Raw genomic sequence first — 18,152 nt, forward strand, 5'->3', positions numbered from 1 at the left:
TAGCCGAGCGAGGTCGCCGCCACCGGGGTCAATGGAGAAAGCGGCAGAAACGTGTGGGCTGCAAGTGGGTTCGAGAATGGCGGGTGCTGCTGGCCTACCTTTCAGCCTCACGTTCGAGCCGCCCTTGTGATGTGGCTCGGTTTATCTCCACAACCTGCTTTGATCAACTTTTCACTCCGTTACAGTTGAGTTTCATCTCTTTTACAACATTCAATCGAGATCATCCAGAGTTTTGAACGTGGAAGCTACTGAACGTGAAAACGACGAACCTTGGACGCAAATTAGCTGGAGTGGAGACGGTTCAAGTAAATTGGAGATTGAAATTGAAGGAATGAGGGAGGAGAAATGATTTCAAAACTAGTACTCACACAATTCAGGTTTGAGCTCAAGTTTAGACTCCGTTGGAGGCTTGGGAACACTTTTTCTTTTTTATTATTACTGTCTATGCGTGGGTGGAGCTGAAATTTGGCTCTCATGAGAGCCGAGGGAGCCGAAATGGATCTTTGATTCTTTGGGAGGGTTCGAGGTTGTTTATTGAGATGGGGATGGAAGAGAGATCGTGGACTCCACACGTTCCTTTTCTCTTCTCACCAAGTGGCGGGTAGCCAAGCAATCAGAGGTGAGTTGGGTGGCATATTGAAAAACAATGTTGATATTGAGATTAGAGATGTGCCAAGTGAACCGGTTTTTATCTCCCATCCCCCTTCTTTTTTTCTCTTTCCAAGTAGCTAGGTCTTTAATTCAATTTGTAGATGGTACTATCGTGATGATGATATTGAAAGTATAACAACTCGACCTACTCTCGAGCTCGGGCTCCTGGTTCGACGGATTCCAACCCGCCTCCTAACAGTTTCGGTTTCAATTTTAAAAAAATTATGAACCAAGACAATTATCTCATTAATGGTCTTCCTTTATAAGTCCTTGAAGATCTCTCTCAATCTTCGATACAGACTAAGGGCCTGTTTGGTTGGAGGGAATGGAAATGAAAGGGAGGGATTGATCAATCTCTCCTTTGTTTGGTTGGCTAATTAGAAAGGAGGGAAAGAGACAAAGTATGTTTGGTTGCAAGGAGGGGAAAGGAAAGGATAGATTAGTGTAAATCCAATCTCTTCCAAATCAGACGGATTGGGAGGGAAAGGAAAGGAAAGGAAAGGAAGATGAAAAGTTTTTTTTTTCCATAATGCCCATGAGGACCCACGTCTAGAAGAAAAACGAAAGAAGATTTTAGTCTTTTCTTTCTTTTCCTTTCTTTTTTATCCAAACAAGTTTTTTAATCACCTCTTTCCTTTCCTTTCCATTCCATTCTTTTTCTTTCCTTTCCTCTTCCCTTCGCTTTCCTTTCCCTTCCTTTCCGCCCCTTTCCCTCCAACCAAACAGAACGTAAACTTCTGGGATGTTACAATCTACCCCCATTAAGGCACACGCGTCCGCGCATGTGAGACCTCAGGTTTGAGTGTTGAAATTGCTCTGATACCATTATAACAACCCGACCCACTCCCGGGCTTGGGCCCCTGATTCGACGAATCCCAACCCACCTCCTAACAATTTTGGTTTCAATCCTAAAAAAACTAAGGACCAGACAATCATCTCATTAATGGTCTTCCTTTATAAGTCTTTAAAGATCTCTCATAATTTTCGATACAAACTAAACTTCTTGGTTGTTACAGTACAATTAAGAATGTTATTATGGTGGTCAAGATCCCCATCCTCCTCCTCCTCTCTCTCTCTCTCTCTCTCTCTCTCTCTCTCTATATATATATATATATATATATATATATATATATATATATATATATATATATATATATGAGAGAGAGAGCAAAGAAATTGGGCCATCACAAGTACACCTTTTGTGGGTTTTTAAGATACAAAATAAAAAAAATAGCCGTCCATTCACACTGGCTGATTTGAGTTCCTCTTAACTTAAAATGGTATCCACATACAGCCAAAAATATGAAAAAAAAAAACTCACGAATAGATTAAATGATATTAAAAATTTGTCGTTTGTTATAAATTGATTAAATGAAGGGCCAGTGCAGGGAAGAACGAGTGAAGGATGATGGTAGTTCAAGCGCAATATCAGCTGATGGTTAGGTATAGAGCAATACCTGCTAGACTTGCATGGTTTCGTAGTTTTTGCAGCTGAACCCATAATATCACAAAATTACATGTCTAAGCAACATGAGAAAGATTATACCAATGGAAGTCTACTTAGTCCATTTATACCTAAGCTTAGGCACCGGGTCAAGCCCCCGGTGGGTACTCGGTATTCGATCCGATTCAGAAGACTTGCCCGGGCACGGAAAAAAGAGCACCAATCAGCCTGGTGAGCTCGATAAGCTTGTGTAGGCCCAATAATATTTTTGTAATATATATTTTATTAATTTTTATATATAATTATAATATTTTATTACGATTAATTATATTTATATATTATACTAAAAATATACATTTTTTAATTTAATCAGGCCAAGCTTGGCTTCTAAGTGTCGGGCCGAGCCCGAACCTCGGTTTCAAGTGTCATACCGGCCTGGGCCCAACTCCTTATCAGGTCGGGCTGGGCAGGCCTAGGAATAGAGTAACTTTAGGTGGGTCTTAGAACCCATCAACTACACAATGGTTTTATAGGAAAGAAGATCGAAATACTTTGATTCTCAGTTCAATTCTTAGATCTTTTTTTACTAATATCATGGTCAAATACACTTGAGAAAGATATTGGAAATGATCCGTTGCGTGGAATGGTTTTTTGAAAAATATTGCCATGAAGGTGATAAGGGATGTAGGCAGCTGTGTGATGCAGGAAAGCTCTTTCGACAGAAAAGATAATCGGGCTTCCTGGTAACTAATACATAATCGTTGACCTGAGCATGTGACAGTAGCAATTCGCTCACTTAGAAACTTTTCGCCAACAACTTCCTTAGAAACTGTTCATGTGTCACGTATGGCATTCTTAAATAATTGTTTTTGAGATATTAAAATATAAAATATTATTGAAATATTAAATATAAAATATCAAAGGTTTCAAATACTGGTGGACATCAAACAAGGTACCCGACAGGATGGCCGAACCCAGCCCAATAACTAAGCGGGCTAGGCCTGGGCCATCAGCAAAAATTTTAAGCCAGCCCGGCTGATGCCCAGCCTTAGGTGTGTTCATAATCCACATAAATAACCACATAATCCACATAAATAACCACTCAAAGAGTATAAAGATGTCAGCGTCATGCAAATATGTCTTTCACATTTAAATTTCTAAGCGTTTTCTATGACATTTTTCAATCACATTAATAATAATAATAGAAATTCGGAGTTAGCTTCTACAACGTATTTCTTTACCAGGAGTTTCCCATTGCTAAAATCAAGGAGCTAAATTTGATTTCACATTTGTTTACTTCATTATACAGTATGCTCCGCTATGTTGTAAGCTATCATAGATTCATAATTGATTGTCAGTTTAAGCATGACATTCTCTGTTTTGTGTTTCCACCATTGATCTCACGGTGTGTTTATAATCCACAGAAATGACGGGATATATGCATGGAAAAGTGAAAGCCTAAACAAAAAAGAGAACAACGCTTTTAGAAATGACAAATAAACTGCCCTTACCTATCAGCCATCTCACATCGGCAAGATTTACGTTTCTTGGTTCCCCGAAAGGATATTGATACCTTGAACTAGAAGCAGAGAAGGTGGGCGCTCAACAATAAGAGGAAGTTGAAAACATGGTATAAAAGCAAATGCCTGCGAACTGGAAAAAAAAAAAAAAAGATGTTTAAGAAGATGAGATAGAAATGACTAGGGAACCATGAAACAAATGGTAGCGACGTAGAAAATAACATAAATTAAGTATAATTGTAGCATTGTCTGTCTATAAACTTATTGTATTGAATTTATTATATATATGATGGAACATAACAAATGAGCGCTAAATGGGGGCATGGATGAGTTACAAATCTGCTCCTTTTGAGGCACAATCCAGTCAGAAATGTTAAGAAGCCATGAAGAGACGACTAGGGAGCAAAGAGACGTTGAGATGAGATCTACCCATAAAAGAGAACGTCTTTTGCTTAGTTCATGGACTCATACTTCTCGCTAAAAGGAAAGTGAACTTCGTGGGACTTGTGCATAGGGTTAACTTACCTAGTGGGTGACCATTTTAACATCACTTGTACATAAATGCATGTCTCAGACTGCTTTACTTTTTTTTTGAATAAAAAAAAAAACTGCATGTATGAAATTTTACGCAGGCCTTCGTTTCTATGCTATACAAATTAAATAACTCATACTTGCCACCCATTTCACCTTTCAAAACCATCCAGCTATGGGAACTTTTCATCATCTCATCAAATATACTTCTATTTTAGCAGTGCAGTCGTCAAATATACTTTTATCAGTATACTCATAACTCAGGCAAGAGCAAGATATGAAAATCATGTTGTTTGGCAACTCAATTATGGAGTGAGCTCAAGCGCAAACTGGTCCATCCCGTAATCCGTTACCAGTGCTCCTTGGGACTCTGCCTTAGGTTGGTTTTTTTGTACAAGAAAATGAACACACATCAATGGAGCGGCGTTTTCTCAATTTTGCAGTAGGATGAGTACTTTTACAATGAGCTGGTGATATTAAATAAAGGGATGAACAACAGTGGTAGGGAGCAGGGATCATCTGAGCATCGTCCTAGACTCATTTGCAAACTCACTGCATCAGTTCAGAAGCATTAGCTACGTTTGGATCTTACCATAGCCAACATTTATCCTAAAATTCTCTTTGTGATTCCCTACATTGTCTTGAGATTTAAACTTTTACGTACAGAACAATCTGATTAGTGCACAGGCACGACTTTGTGATTGATAATCTTCCATTATTTTCTTGTGCAGAACTCCTATGCCCATCCGGAAAGATTCGTATCACTGGTTTAGCCAAATCCATACCTAGGAAACAAACTGGAGACTTCATAATCTTTATGCTGTTTAGCTCTTTTGGGCACCTTATAAGCTTTCTTGGTAGATCACTACCCACTATAACTTCTCTTGGTCTTAGTTTGCAATGAAGTTCCAAAGTCACAATATAGTAATCACCCAAATCACATTTGCTAGATCTCAGGGCTCCAGAAGGTAAGGATGACAGAGAATTCCTTGACAATCAATTCCATTAGCACTCAATCACTGTAATTTTCAGTGTTAAATACAATGAAATTGGCTGGTCCTACCAACAAAGTTACATGGCCCCTGACTACATGCAAATGCAGCTACATACATGCTTATTAGCGAAAAAAGGCCTTCTACTTTGAAGGATTATCAATTTGTTCAGATAAGGCGAAAAGGATATAAATACATGAGAAAGGAAAAGAACACTCTGCATGTCCCTCTTGTGCAATGCCGGGGAATGAAAAACCGAAAAGGCAGCATGGAAGGAAAGCTAAGGGAACCAAAATCACATCTCTTGAGCAAATTTGTGGCTGTGAGCAACCAATATGCTTAATAATTCCTTCTTCATTTCTACCATCAGGTTAACCGAGGAGATATGAACCAACTTCACTAATCACTCGATCCAACAACAGCATCATTGATGTAGGATGTCTTTGAACTCAATTCCCCATTACCATGTGGAATGCTTCTTCCACCTTCCAAATAACTTGATGGTTCAATTGGTAGACACTGGCCATCAACGGTAGCTGCCAGTGGACTCTGATAGGCATATGTCAGTGGATGATCAAACTTACAGGCTGGTCCAAACTTGCAAATCCCATAACGGCTGTAATGTAAACATACTGTTTGGTCCTGGAAAAAATGCAGAACAAATTACAGTCAAAATCAGGAAGTCTTTATATTCGACTTAATGGACTTGATCAAAACTTTCTTTTCTTTCAAACTGTATTGATCAGAAATACTCACAGGTCTTAGTGGGAGGCCCATCGGACTGAGGGTACAAACCAATGGCTTGGAGACCCTACTCCTTGGATGATGAAACTTGCACGCCGCTTTAAATTTACAGTTGCCAGTTTTCAGGAAATATTGGCACTCGGGCTGACCGGGTCTTTCAGGAAAATCATCAAGTGGTTCATGTGGCTGATTCATAGGAAAGTCAGCCTTTCTTGCAGATTGGTCATTCACAGTTGGAGCTGAAGGTGGCTGTTGGTGCCACTCGGGAGACAGCAATGGTGCAACAGGAGCCTAATAATGTCAAAAAAGTAAACACTAAATCTTTTTCCCTTCTTTGGGAAACAATGAAAGTTTGAAACCTAAAGATGACTACCATAATATTTCGACGCATTCTTATTAGTAGCAAAAATTAATTTAACACATAAAATCTTTAACTATATTTTAGTTAGCTTTACACCCACTAGTACCTCATTGTAAAGGCTAAGCAACCTATTGTCTCTAAGTACATCAACGAAAGAGTTTAAGTAACCTATGACTCTCTCCCAGAAACCCAACTCCCACTAAAGCCTCAGGAGGTGATTTATTCTCAAATGACATCAACGTTCGATTTAATTGAATTGACTAATAATTCATGTAACAATTTTGAGGCTTTATAAACCAGAATCATATATACAGAAATGGCTGCAACAATATAAAGTAGATTCCTCTTAAATCTAGGAAGAACAAATAGTTCTCAAGAATCAGTATCAAGACAAAGACACCATCTCCACTCACAAGAAAAAATACTAAACATCATTAAGGAGGAACCTCAAAACTCTAACCCAGATTACAATAAGAGGCTCAGCATCATATATACACAGCAGCAGAGACAACGAGCAGTTGGGCCCCCAATAGCTAACTCCAAAAGCCATACAATGGCTGATCAAAGGAAGGCAAAAGAAAAACAAGTCACAAAAAATAAGTAAACAAATGCATAAAAAGATACAACAGGACAGAAACTAAAGTACAAAAGAAAATATATACACTTAAACATATATATATAATTTATGTTGCGTATGTACAAATATATATGTAAAACCCTAACTGCATAATGTAACAAACCTTCCTCCCCCCCCTCCCCTCCCCCACAATCTTCTAAGTGGCGATGCAATAACAAAAAGTTTCCAAAGAAAAGAAAATCATGGAGAGACCAAGAGCTTGCTAAAAAAGTCACCCAGAAGATATTCTGGCCTTCTTCAAGAAGTTTTTATGAACATACTGACAATCTATTTTAATGTATTTATTTCTTCCATGGAACGAGTGGTTGCTAGAAATATAGGCAGCACTCTCTTATTATCACTTTTGATGGTTCTTCAATGATCAAGTCCGCGTCTTCAAGAAAGTCTTTTAACCAGTGCCTTCAAGAAAGTCTTTTGACCATATGATCTCGACAGTTATAATGATCGTAACATGACACTCTGTCTTGGTGGATGACATGGAGATCTTTTGCCTTTTTTTTTGTCATCACCAAAAGGCAGGAGAAAATCCTAAAAGACCAGTACTGCAGCACTCACACCTCCCCCATCAGGCATCAATTGTCAATATAAGCAATTAAACCTAACGATGAAAATAAAGACAAAAAATAAGTCCTTGGATGTAGTCTTTTTAATGTATTGAACTATGCACATTACTGCACCCACATGGGCACTACTTGAACCATGTTGGAATTGGCTCAAACATGAACTACAAAAGCTATGTTCAGCTGTTTGATTGAAAGATACAATAGGGCTCCAATTAGTTGCTGATATGGAAGAAGATCGTCAAGCAACTCTCAATCACAAAAGTTCATCTTTGATCCAAGTACCCCACTACCTCTAGTGCCTCAACAATTTTTATTATAAGGGATACCTGATTTTTCAATAACACTAGAAGCAAACTTAGTCTATGATAGAAACTAACCATGATGTGAAAAGAACACTTTAATTACGAGAAATCAAGCTAAAATCCCAAATTGGACATTTCACATTTAAGAATCCCTTTTATAAGATTAGTTCCATCATTATCACTTCCTATGACTATCATATCAAACAACGCACAACAAGCAAATAAGAATACTTGAGTGTTCCTTCTATAGCATGTTTTAAATGTGTTCCAATGCCGGAACAGAACAGTGATGTACCATACCCCATAAACTAACACAAACATCAGGCGCATGGAACACACGCCACACCATGTCCGTGCATTCTGAATTTGCCATTCTCCATTCCATGGTTTGGGTGGAATGCTAGGCAACATTAGCCCATGAACATGGCATTTGGTTCCTCGAGCAACCCTGTCTCCCTCTCTCATGTTCTCTCCCCTCTCTAGCCACTGATGTAGAACGCCAAGGCACTGCTACACCAACATCCAACCCTGGATGCCCTTTGCTCTGCTCCCTGAACCTCTTCTCTCTTGCTGCTGCAATGGATGCTGAAAGCCAAATTTTGTGTCACAGCTACATCAAACATCAAATGTTGAATTCCACTGCACTGCCACCCAACTTGAAGCACCACCTTCTCCTAGTGAAAACCAAAATAATTTTGTCCTCTTTTTTCCCCCTTTTATGTAGTTATCTTTCTCTGACTGGGGGAAGGGCTTCAGGATTCACTATGTAGTCTTCAGAGATCGCTTATTTATTTTCTTCTATAAGTTCTTTTGTGACACATTCCTAATCAAGCCTTGTTATGTTGGCTCCAGTAGTTAAAAGCCCCTTGAGAATAATGGTCACTTCTACTCAACATTAATGAATCCCATGATTCCCTAACTGAAATTGCAGCAAATATTGCTTTCATCATACTAAAAATAAACCCCATGGAAAACAAACCACATTGGATTTCTTAGAGAAATCAATAAAGGCTAGCCTTTTGATTGTGTTATCGATTTTAATAAGCAGCACAATGAATGATTATTCAGGCTTAAAAAATCATGGAATGTGAACCTCTGAACCAATTTCTCCTGAAAGATATCCATTAGCCATCCCAAATACACTTTACTCTATTTCAGTTTATGCAGCCAATACTGACATTTTATTTTTATCTAGAACTTCAGCACTATTGATTATTGAAGCTTTCTTACTGTTGAATTTGGCCTTTGTCTCGCTTAGACATTGTTTTGAATGCTCAAGTCACTGATGACTTGCAGCAATGTACCTTAAAATTTCTTCCGACGCACTTCTAGTTAGTAGTTTACCTCGAGGTCACTCCAGTAATTAAACATCTAACTGTTTTTATAACTTCACTCCCATCACACCCATTACAGTGACCTCACAAGAACATATAGACCCTAAGGACATGATTTGTACAGTTCTCTTTTGTTGCCCATTATTGGTGATTTCAGATGACAAACACATACCAGATCATTCCGTCTCTAAGTTTACCTATTGACGACACCCATTACAGTGACCTCAATGAGCTCATGAATTCTAAGATACTACAAATCTTTTAGTCAATCTGACTTCTGGGCAGGCATCAGCCCCCATACATGGTCTTATGACTTTGCAGAGACCTGTATTTTTGGTTAACAGTTCTGTTGGTGTCAAAAACAGGACATGGTTGTCAGCAGTATTGTTCTAGCACACAACATCAAATAATGAACAACAGTTACATACTTGTTCAAGAACAGAGAATTGACAGAGGGATTCTGTCCTGTTGTGTTGAAAGCAAACAAGTGACATAAGAACAGTTGTTCCACTTGGAACAAATTCAGAATCAAACATGGGGTAGTACCCCTTTTACAAGATCCAAATCCAAAAATTTTTCATGACATTACTAACCAATCATACCAAACCTTAGGAAGCTTGTTTAAGGCCAGATAAAGTTTTTCTTAATTGAAGAGGAAATATTCATTCTTAAAGTGAAGCTCCATATATTCTTCCTGGTTCAGTTCTCCTTTGGAAAAGCATTTTCCACATCTATTTATAACAAGAGTCATTTCCTAACAAAAGCAATGGCAATTAAAGTTATAATATCTGCCCAGTGAGAAATGAGAGCAAAGGTCTTTTCATAATCAAGTTCACATTCTTGCCAGCATCCCTTAGCATCCAAGCTATACATCATTCTAATAACCTCACATTCGCTTTTGACTTCAAAGATTATCTGCACTCAATAATTTTCTAACCTAGGGAATAAGCTAAAATTCCTACGTCTTACTCTTTTCAAGAGCAAGAAACTCCAGGTTCATGGCCTAAACCTATTGCTTGGGCTTCATGATATGAAGTGAATTCATGGTGAAAGTGGATGGTTAAAAGACATGCTATATAACTAAGGAGGGCGGGGGGTGGATGGTGGAGGGAATTCCCAAAACAAAAAAAACAAAAAAAAAAGAAAAACACATATTTGCGGAGCTCCAGTGATCCTACACGACCTTTTAGAAGAGAATGATGGTTCTCAAATTGGTTGAAAATGTTTCATTCAACTCCATTACAGGTTTGAATATGACTAGATGTACACAGATAATATGGGGATTCATGTGAGGGTTATCATCATGCTCACTTGTTTGAATATGACAAATGATCTTTCTGTAAGGTTCATAATTCTGTTGGAAGAGGGGGGAGGGATTATACACTTTCATATTTGAACCATATGTAGAGACTGCCAACACATAACTAATTTTTTATTTAGCACGAAATAAACTATTATCTCCCATGATGAGCTATGCAAGAGCTTCTTAGATGGATGGATTGACCGCTTTCAAATTCGAGCCCAACTCCAATAATAAATTTGCAGAAATTTTCTTCTTCTAATTGTTGATGTTGAAAAGCTATATCATGTAGATTAACCCACTTTGGCTCAAAATGTTAGTCCATCTCAAAAAGTAGTAAGCTCTCCAATATATTACTGAATGGATTTATCCCTTGTTGCATGTTCATGATCTTTTCTTGAATATTACATCATGGGCACTTTCTTTCAAGATATGCATCTCCCTAAGTTAATAATTCTAAGCAAGTTAACAGAAGGTAGCCACATGAGCGTTAGTTGAAAGCTTGAAGCATCAATGCTACTCAAAAGCCAAGCAATAACTTTGTGATCTCTGGTTTTGAAAGCTATCCATTTCATTCAATAATTTGTAACGACTTCTTTTTTTCCATTTATAGTGAGTTCAATGGATTTTCCAATCACCTTTTGGCAGTCCCATCTATAAATCCCCAAAGACCCTTTTCACCAAATATATGTTCCACAGTAAATCCCAATGGAACATAATTCATAGAAGAAAGTTTAGGGAAGGGAATGGTTACAAACTCTTTATCTTCCATTTAGCCACACAAGAGAGGAGACAACAACCAACCTTTCTTGAAGGCCCAACAAGACAAAATGTCACACAGCAGCCACACAATCCTCTTCTTCAGCATGCTTTCTAAAGCAGTTTTCAATACAACACAGCAATCTTAAGAAAGCACAGAAACGTAGCAATACATAACAATGTACATTTGCCACTCTAGACATGCAAATAAAAAATAAAAAATGCAACAAGCAAGTAACCAATTATGGTTATTGGATTAACCTGTTAATATAAATGGAAGGTAACTGAAATATTAAGACATAGGGGAGTTTCTAGTTTCCAAGTAAGTATGCATTTGTTCCTTGCAGCATCCAAAGTCAAGGACATCGTAGATACCAATATCAACGTCATAGCAAGACAAGATAAAAGGTAAACAAAATCTCGGAGAAAGGTTTTCCCAACTTTATTACTTCATGCTAGCATTTAATGCAGCGAAATTCTACAGGTCCCACAAAATTCTACTTTGTTTAAAAGGTTTTCCTGAATTTATTGTGTCCTGCCATCACTTGATTGTAAGCAAATTCTATAGTTCGTGCAAAAACTTTACATGGTTTAATTGTATGGAAATTTCATGACCCACAAAAGGATGCAATAAGAAAAAAACAAAATGGATAGGCAAAAGTCGCTGGATTCTACTTGCAAACATCTCTAACTTTGAGTTTTTAAGCAACCTACGGCAAACAGTCACAAATATCTTTAACGAGTTTTAGGCGGTAAAGTTTTTCTAAGGTACTTTCGGCAAAGCTGAAAATCTCAGAAAAATCTCAGGAAAAATTTTGCAACTTTTTTAGAAAATAAAAAATCCTAAAAAGAGGAAAAAAAGTAAAATAAATGAACAACTAACAAAAAAATATAAAAAGAACTTAATAACATGATCAAATGATGCATTACTAATGATAGAAATTAATAATTTAACTTAAGTTGTAAATTTTAAGGCAAAAATAGAGTAAAATATTGAGAAAAAACGAAAAAAATGAAAAAAAAAACATTTCAGAATTTTTTCAAACAAAAAGGAAAAGGACGGTTTTTTTCGTTTTATTATTTTCAACGTGTTTATTGGCCCTTTTTTCGAAAAAGACAGGTTTTCTGTGACCTTGCTATCGTTACATACATATTCTAATGTTGTAGAGGCCTTTCAATGGCTACTTGCACTTGCAGAACTTTCAACAAACTTGTTCACCTAGTCGCAGCCTGAAGGGACTATCAACAATCTTTGGATAAGAACTTACAGATTTTGTTTACCCCATGCGCTATAGTAAAGGCTATGTGAAATGGACACCTCAGCACTGGTGATGCACTCGTACCCTCACTCAGACTCACACTCTTGCCAAACTTTCTTAGTATATATTTGACTTCTGGGGGAGAAGGAGACTGCAATTGAACCTATCTGCCAAGCTTCCACAGGACAAGGACAATGCATGAACTATAAAAAATAAAGAGACCTACATGGAAACTACACACACGCCACAACATCCCTGTCCCCACACCCACATGACATAGGGTAATCTGTTAAGGCAAAAACAGAAGCAGGAAATGGAGGTGAAGGTTGATCTTTACTTGGTCATAGAGTTAGGGCGAGAGGGAATAGAAGGATCCCATAAAGGCCTATTCAACATAACAAGCAGACAAGAAAACTCTCTCTCTCTCTCTCTCTCACACACACACACACGCACATATATCAAACTAGTCATGCAACCAAATTCCAAACATGATCCAGGAGAACCTTGTACTACTTGGTTTTAGCTATGATTTTCAATGGGCGTGGAACATGGCCCAGCAATCCAGAAGTTTGAGATAAAATATATAGTTTACAGTAAATAGACAAATTGTACAAGTTCATTTCAGCATGACTTGAACCTGCAGAAAATAGTAGTAATTTATTTCTAACTTTAAAAGTTGTGTGTATACACAAGTTCGAACATGTACATGCTCAGCTCTGGAAATCACTACTATTATTTCATATCAAATCCATCTCCATTTAAGAACCAGTTTGACCATGCATACCAAACAATTTTCATGAATATGAAAATGTTAATGTTTGTCAGAAAATCAGTTCTTTGATATTTCACACAGAGCCAAATGAATCACAAGAAAAATCAAGTGATTACTACAGTCTAGTTAGATCGGTCAAAAAGAACCATTATCAACTCTTGTAAAATAATACTGGCACACGGAGAAGGACAAGGCAATTGCTTTTCACATAAGAGAAGCGTAACAAATAACTTCTGATACATATAACTTATAAGAGGTTAGTGCACGGGGTTTGGCGTTGGTTGTCAGGAAAATGGTCGAGTTCAAACCCCATAGGCATCACTAGCAGAAAAAGGCCCTAGGGGCAAGGGAGGGTAAGCCATGGGGTTCTCCGATATGGCCAAATCAGTGTAGGAGACAGTAAACTTCACCTTCTTAACATGGCCTTCTTTGGTTATTTCATATTTGCTTTCTTTTTCTGTACAATCAATTAATCACCTAATCTTTCAGATTCAAATGATTGATATTATATGAGTGTCATTTTTTTATCATCATTTTATAAATATTGATAAAAGTTGGCACCTGAAAGAACATTAAAAACAAAAACCTTGATTTCATACACACACACAAACATGTTTACACGTGCAAGTATGTATATGCCTCCCTATGTCCTAATTCCACGAAATGCATTTGTACGTGGATGTGCATATGGCTCTGGTTCTAAAAGCATTGCAACACGGCAATATTTTTTTTCCTTTTTCGCATCTGCATCCAAGTCACAGCCAAAAGAATTTAGCTGCTCCTACTTCATATTCAGGAGAAACTAGCACATTGACTCAGAACTGACAGGTAAAATCAAAGACCTTGGGCAAGAATCCTCATTATACACTCTATGGCTATTTAGACCACAAAAAACACTGACATAACTCACCGGGTAACCATTCCAACCTGGAATTGGCAAGACTGCTGGATGGGGTGGTAGCATAACAGGCATAAAGGGTGGAGATGCTTCTACTGAGGCACCTAAATCATTTGATGTCATCTGCACAGACCATGATGATGCAGGTGCTTGAGATGTGCCAGCTGGATGAACTGGAAAAGATCCACCTCCTTGATGATATCCTGAAGCAGGAGGACAAGCTCCAATTGCTGTTGGATCAGGATGATGAAACTTGCAGTTTGTTGCATACTTGCAGGAACCAGTCCGCATGTAGAAAGGGCATTCTTTCTCTCCCTATGAGACAGGTACATCATTCAACATAGATCAATTACAAGAAAATTGAGTTTTTAAAAATGATTTTGCTATAAATAATATGAAAGAACTACCAGTCTTATAGGAAGCCCTAAGAAGTTAAGCTCCGGCTTCCCACCAGCACCATCTTTTTCTCGAGGATGGTGATATCTGCAAGCTCCTCCAAATTTACAAGTTCCAGTCTTCAAGTAAAACTGAAAAATATGCCAGGATAAAATTAAAGAATCATAAACCATCATAGTTGCTAACTGCATTCAATGAAAGAACCAATTCAACACTGAGAAGCTACACTTAGGCCTTATCAGTGCTTCATGATTATGCAAGAAAATTGAATAGAACATGCAACTAAAGGTTAGACAAGACACATTCTATCCAGATACTAGTTTCAAGATTGATAATATTTTGTGATATTGTAAAATCCTGTAAAGAGTGTCTCAAAGAAAAGATCTCCTCAGGAGATGAAAAATCATTTCCATGGTCAAATTGTTGTTTGACAACAATGGAGGAGGTGGAGCAGATTACCCTTCAGAAGTCATATCTCAGAGGCATCTTCAGTTTGAAGCTCCAGTGATTCCAAAACTCAACAATATTGTCTAACCTTTAAACCAAACTCAGACAAACGTCCTTCTGTTGGATTACATTGAACTATTTTTTATGTTTGTTTGAGACTTTTTGAGGTGCTGCATGAGTTGCACACCACCAAGCAGGTTCTAATTCTAAAAGTGCCTATTTGATCACTTTCTAATTCCATTCTTATGGAAAAATATGCATCACCAGAAGCTTCAATACTGGCTTGGTTCATCACATGCTCAAAGTAGGACGTTCCTCAAACAAGAGGCTTCAACTTTTAACGTTGATGCCTTATGTGCTACAATGAAGAGAACACCGCATTTATCCTTTTCAGATTTATGTTTTCCTTTAAAGCTACAGCCTGCCTGTAGCATAAACTGAATTCACCTTCTTGGAATTGTTTTTCCCCTCAAAAACTGCTGCATGTAGAACAGGCTAAATTTCCGACATATTACCTTCCTAATCACAGGATCTGAAATGAGAGACATCCTGCCATTTTTCATAAATTATTTCGCCTTTGTTAGGATAAACAAGTAGCAACCAAACTATGCAACTTTGACAATCAACGGAGAGAGGAGGAGAAAAGGCAAGTAGCAGTGTGCATCAGATGGCTTAATAAGAGGGCGAGGAAAACAAAAGCATTGGCTAGTCAAACTTCTAGCCTGGGTATTGAAAAAGGTGGGGGAAAAAAAAAGAAAGACAGACAGACGGGAAGACAGCAGTAGAAGAATGCTGGAGAAGATTGACTAACAACTGCAGTAGAAATGAAGAAGCCAAATGGTAGCAGCGATAAACATTTCAATTGCAACATGGAAAGGAAAACTACTGCAGTGGATGAATTCCAGAGGAAGGACAAAAGAACAAATGGAGTAGAACAAAGAAGCCACAGCAGAAGTGGTAATAAATACTGATTGCTACATCTGATAGAAACTGCATGCTCAAAAGTTCAGGGCAATGCAACATTATTTTCTTTTGAAGGACAGATCAACCAAAGTAGATGAAGGAATACGCCTCAAATTAGGTGACAAGAATGCAGATGAAAACTCCTGGAAAGAGCCAACAATTCCCGCTGCACTTGCTTAAGCGCTAAAATCACACCGTTTTCAAAAAATTTTAAACACGAAAATATCTAACAAGCATCTTCTTCACCATATTCACTACCTTGCATTCTCGCTGACCAACTCTTTCTGGAAGCCCTTCTTGTCCCTTCGCCACCTGCGAAAAACATCCACCCAAAGCAACCCGCGTCAAAGAATTATCAACAACAAAAATCGGGAAAACAAAAAGGAGGTCGACTTGAACACGCTCCTGAAACATGACAACTCACCCATGTACATACTATATCTACAAAATAAGCTCACTGATTTATATACAATAACTGCAGAAGCAACACAATGTTGAGGAGTGTTTTGGGGGGGTGGAGGATGCGAAGAAGAACAAGGGAATTTTGTGGCATAAAATCCACAGCAAACAGAGAACAGTAACCAGAAGTGATCGATCATAGTTTGAGAAACGAAGAAAAACCGATCAGCTCCATCTAAAGGATCGATCCGAGAAGCAAAAGGAAAGCAGATGTCCCTTTGAATTCACAACTACCAAGAGACAAAACTTCACTATGAAAATAGAAGTAAGAACTAACGACGACAGTACTAACAGGCACAGGAAGAGAGACAAGAATGGGTGGGGAAGCATCACCTGCTGATGGCGCGTTCTCTCCGGCGGGTGATTGAACCGACAATTCATTCCGTATTTACAGATTCCCCTTTTCATATAATAAGCACAATCGGGCTCATTAGGTCTCTGGGGGAACAGAAACACTGAACCATCGGTACTACCTCCCTCATCGGCCCCCTTCTGGTTCCCCTTCCCCTTCTTCTTCTTCTTATTCTTCCTCTTCTTCTTCTTCCTATCATTCTCCTCTTCTTCCTTCACCTTCTCTCCCTCGCAACTACCAGCTCCGCCACCGTCCTCCTGACCATCCCCACCTTCCTCTTCCTCATCATCTTCATCATCATCATCATCCTCGTCCTCGCCGTCGTCATCGCCATCATTGTCATCACCATCACTCTCACCGTCGTCGTCGTCGTTGTCGTCGTCGTCGTCGGCCACCCTGTCGGCGACGGCGGCGGCAGGAAGGGAGTCGTCCAACATCAGATTCTCCAATTCGCCTGCCAGTGCCACCACCGCATTGGCGACAACGTCGGCGGAAGTCGGTGGTACCCCCAAACCTTCCTGTTCAACCAACCCCATCGTCGACCCAAGTCACTCAAATCATCCAAGCCACCATCAAAACACACCCGCCCACTCTCTCTCTCGCTGTCCAAACTCAAAATAGAAAACGATTACTGATGACACGCTTTCCCTCGTCACTCTGTAGTCTGTTCCCCGTCAGAATCACACCCTCCACCCTTTTTCACACCTGATTTACAACCCCAATAACTTATTCTCCTGTTTTTTTTTCCTCTGTCTGCCGTTCCCTCACAGAGAGAGAGATAGAGACGGAGGAAATTTAATGAACGAACCAGCCAGTGACAACACCTCTTCTTCTCATTTACGTTGCCGTACTGATCTACATCGTATGCGGATGCAAGGGTAGGACGTACGTCGCTTCTTGATTTCTTCCTTCTTCTTTCCTACTACGTATTAAATACGCATACGCTTTACGATACACGCGGGATGCGGAGATCTCGAGGGCCGTTCAAAGAAAGCCGTCGGCTGCTGACGGTGGTGGTGGTGGCGCTGGCGGTGAGAGTCTCCTGGTGAGTCTGGCTCTCTCTCTCTCTCTCTCTGCCGACGGATTGCCACAAAAATAATTTGATTCGATTTTCGTGATGTGCTTACTGTTTATGCCGAAGAAAGCAAAATCTTTTCCAATTTCTATTGTTGGTGCCTCGCTTTAAAATGCCATCACCGGCGAAGAAATTGGTAGAGTTCAAATTTCTGTAGACTATTATTTTGTTGTGATTGTGATTTTTTGTTTTTCGTGTTTGTCTGAACTCCAAAATCAAAGAGGTAAAAAACATAGTTTTGCATATATAATGCCATTTTAAATGTGTTTGAACGAAACCAAAATGAGTTCTTCCAAAACTTATTTTTGGCAAGGTGAAAAAACTAATTTTTACAAAATTAATTTCAACAAAACCAATTTTTTTAAAATCCAACCTAAAATCAAATTAAAGAAC

General features: G+C 38.7%; 1 protein-coding gene across 1 annotated transcript; it reads right to left on the bottom strand.

Annotated features, from left to right (window-relative positions):
* Positions 1–5,131: 5,131 nt before the first annotated feature.
* Positions 5,132–17,770, bottom strand: LOC116247265 (zinc finger CCCH domain-containing protein ZFN-like). The gene is made up of 6 exons (XM_031619325.2): positions 16,666–17,770; positions 16,132–16,185; positions 14,475–14,594; positions 14,080–14,382; positions 5,895–6,173; positions 5,132–5,780 (listed from the first exon to the last, which is right to left on the bottom strand). Exons 1-6 carry the CDS (start codon positions 17,218–17,220, stop codon positions 5,538–5,540), a joined length of 1,554 nt encoding a protein of 517 aa, XP_031475185.1. The 5' UTR covers positions 17,221–17,770; the 3' UTR covers positions 5,132–5,537.
* Between the last annotated feature and the right edge of the window lie 382 nt (positions 17,771–18,152).

The sequence above is a fragment of the Nymphaea colorata genome, chromosome 2 (genome assembly GCF_008831285.2).
Source record: "Nymphaea colorata isolate Beijing-Zhang1983 chromosome 2, ASM883128v2, whole genome shotgun sequence".
NCBI lineage: Eukaryota > Viridiplantae > Streptophyta > Magnoliopsida > Nymphaeales > Nymphaeaceae > Nymphaea > Nymphaea colorata.

Bases quoted from the DNA above. Each gene is read 5' to 3' on its own strand.
- LOC116247265 (XM_031619325.2), bottom strand. From the start codon at position 17,220: ATGGGGTTGGTTGAACAGGAAGGTTTGGGGGTACCACCGACTTCCGCC. The intron at 14,595-16,131 runs GTAGTGAATATG...CATATTTTTCAG, and splicing joins TTGGTCAGCGAGAATGCAAG to TTTTACTTGAAGACTGGAAC. The intron at 6,174-14,079 runs GTGAGTTATGTC...TGACATTATTAG, and splicing joins CAGGTTGGAATGGTTACCCG to GCTCCTGTTGCACCATTGCT.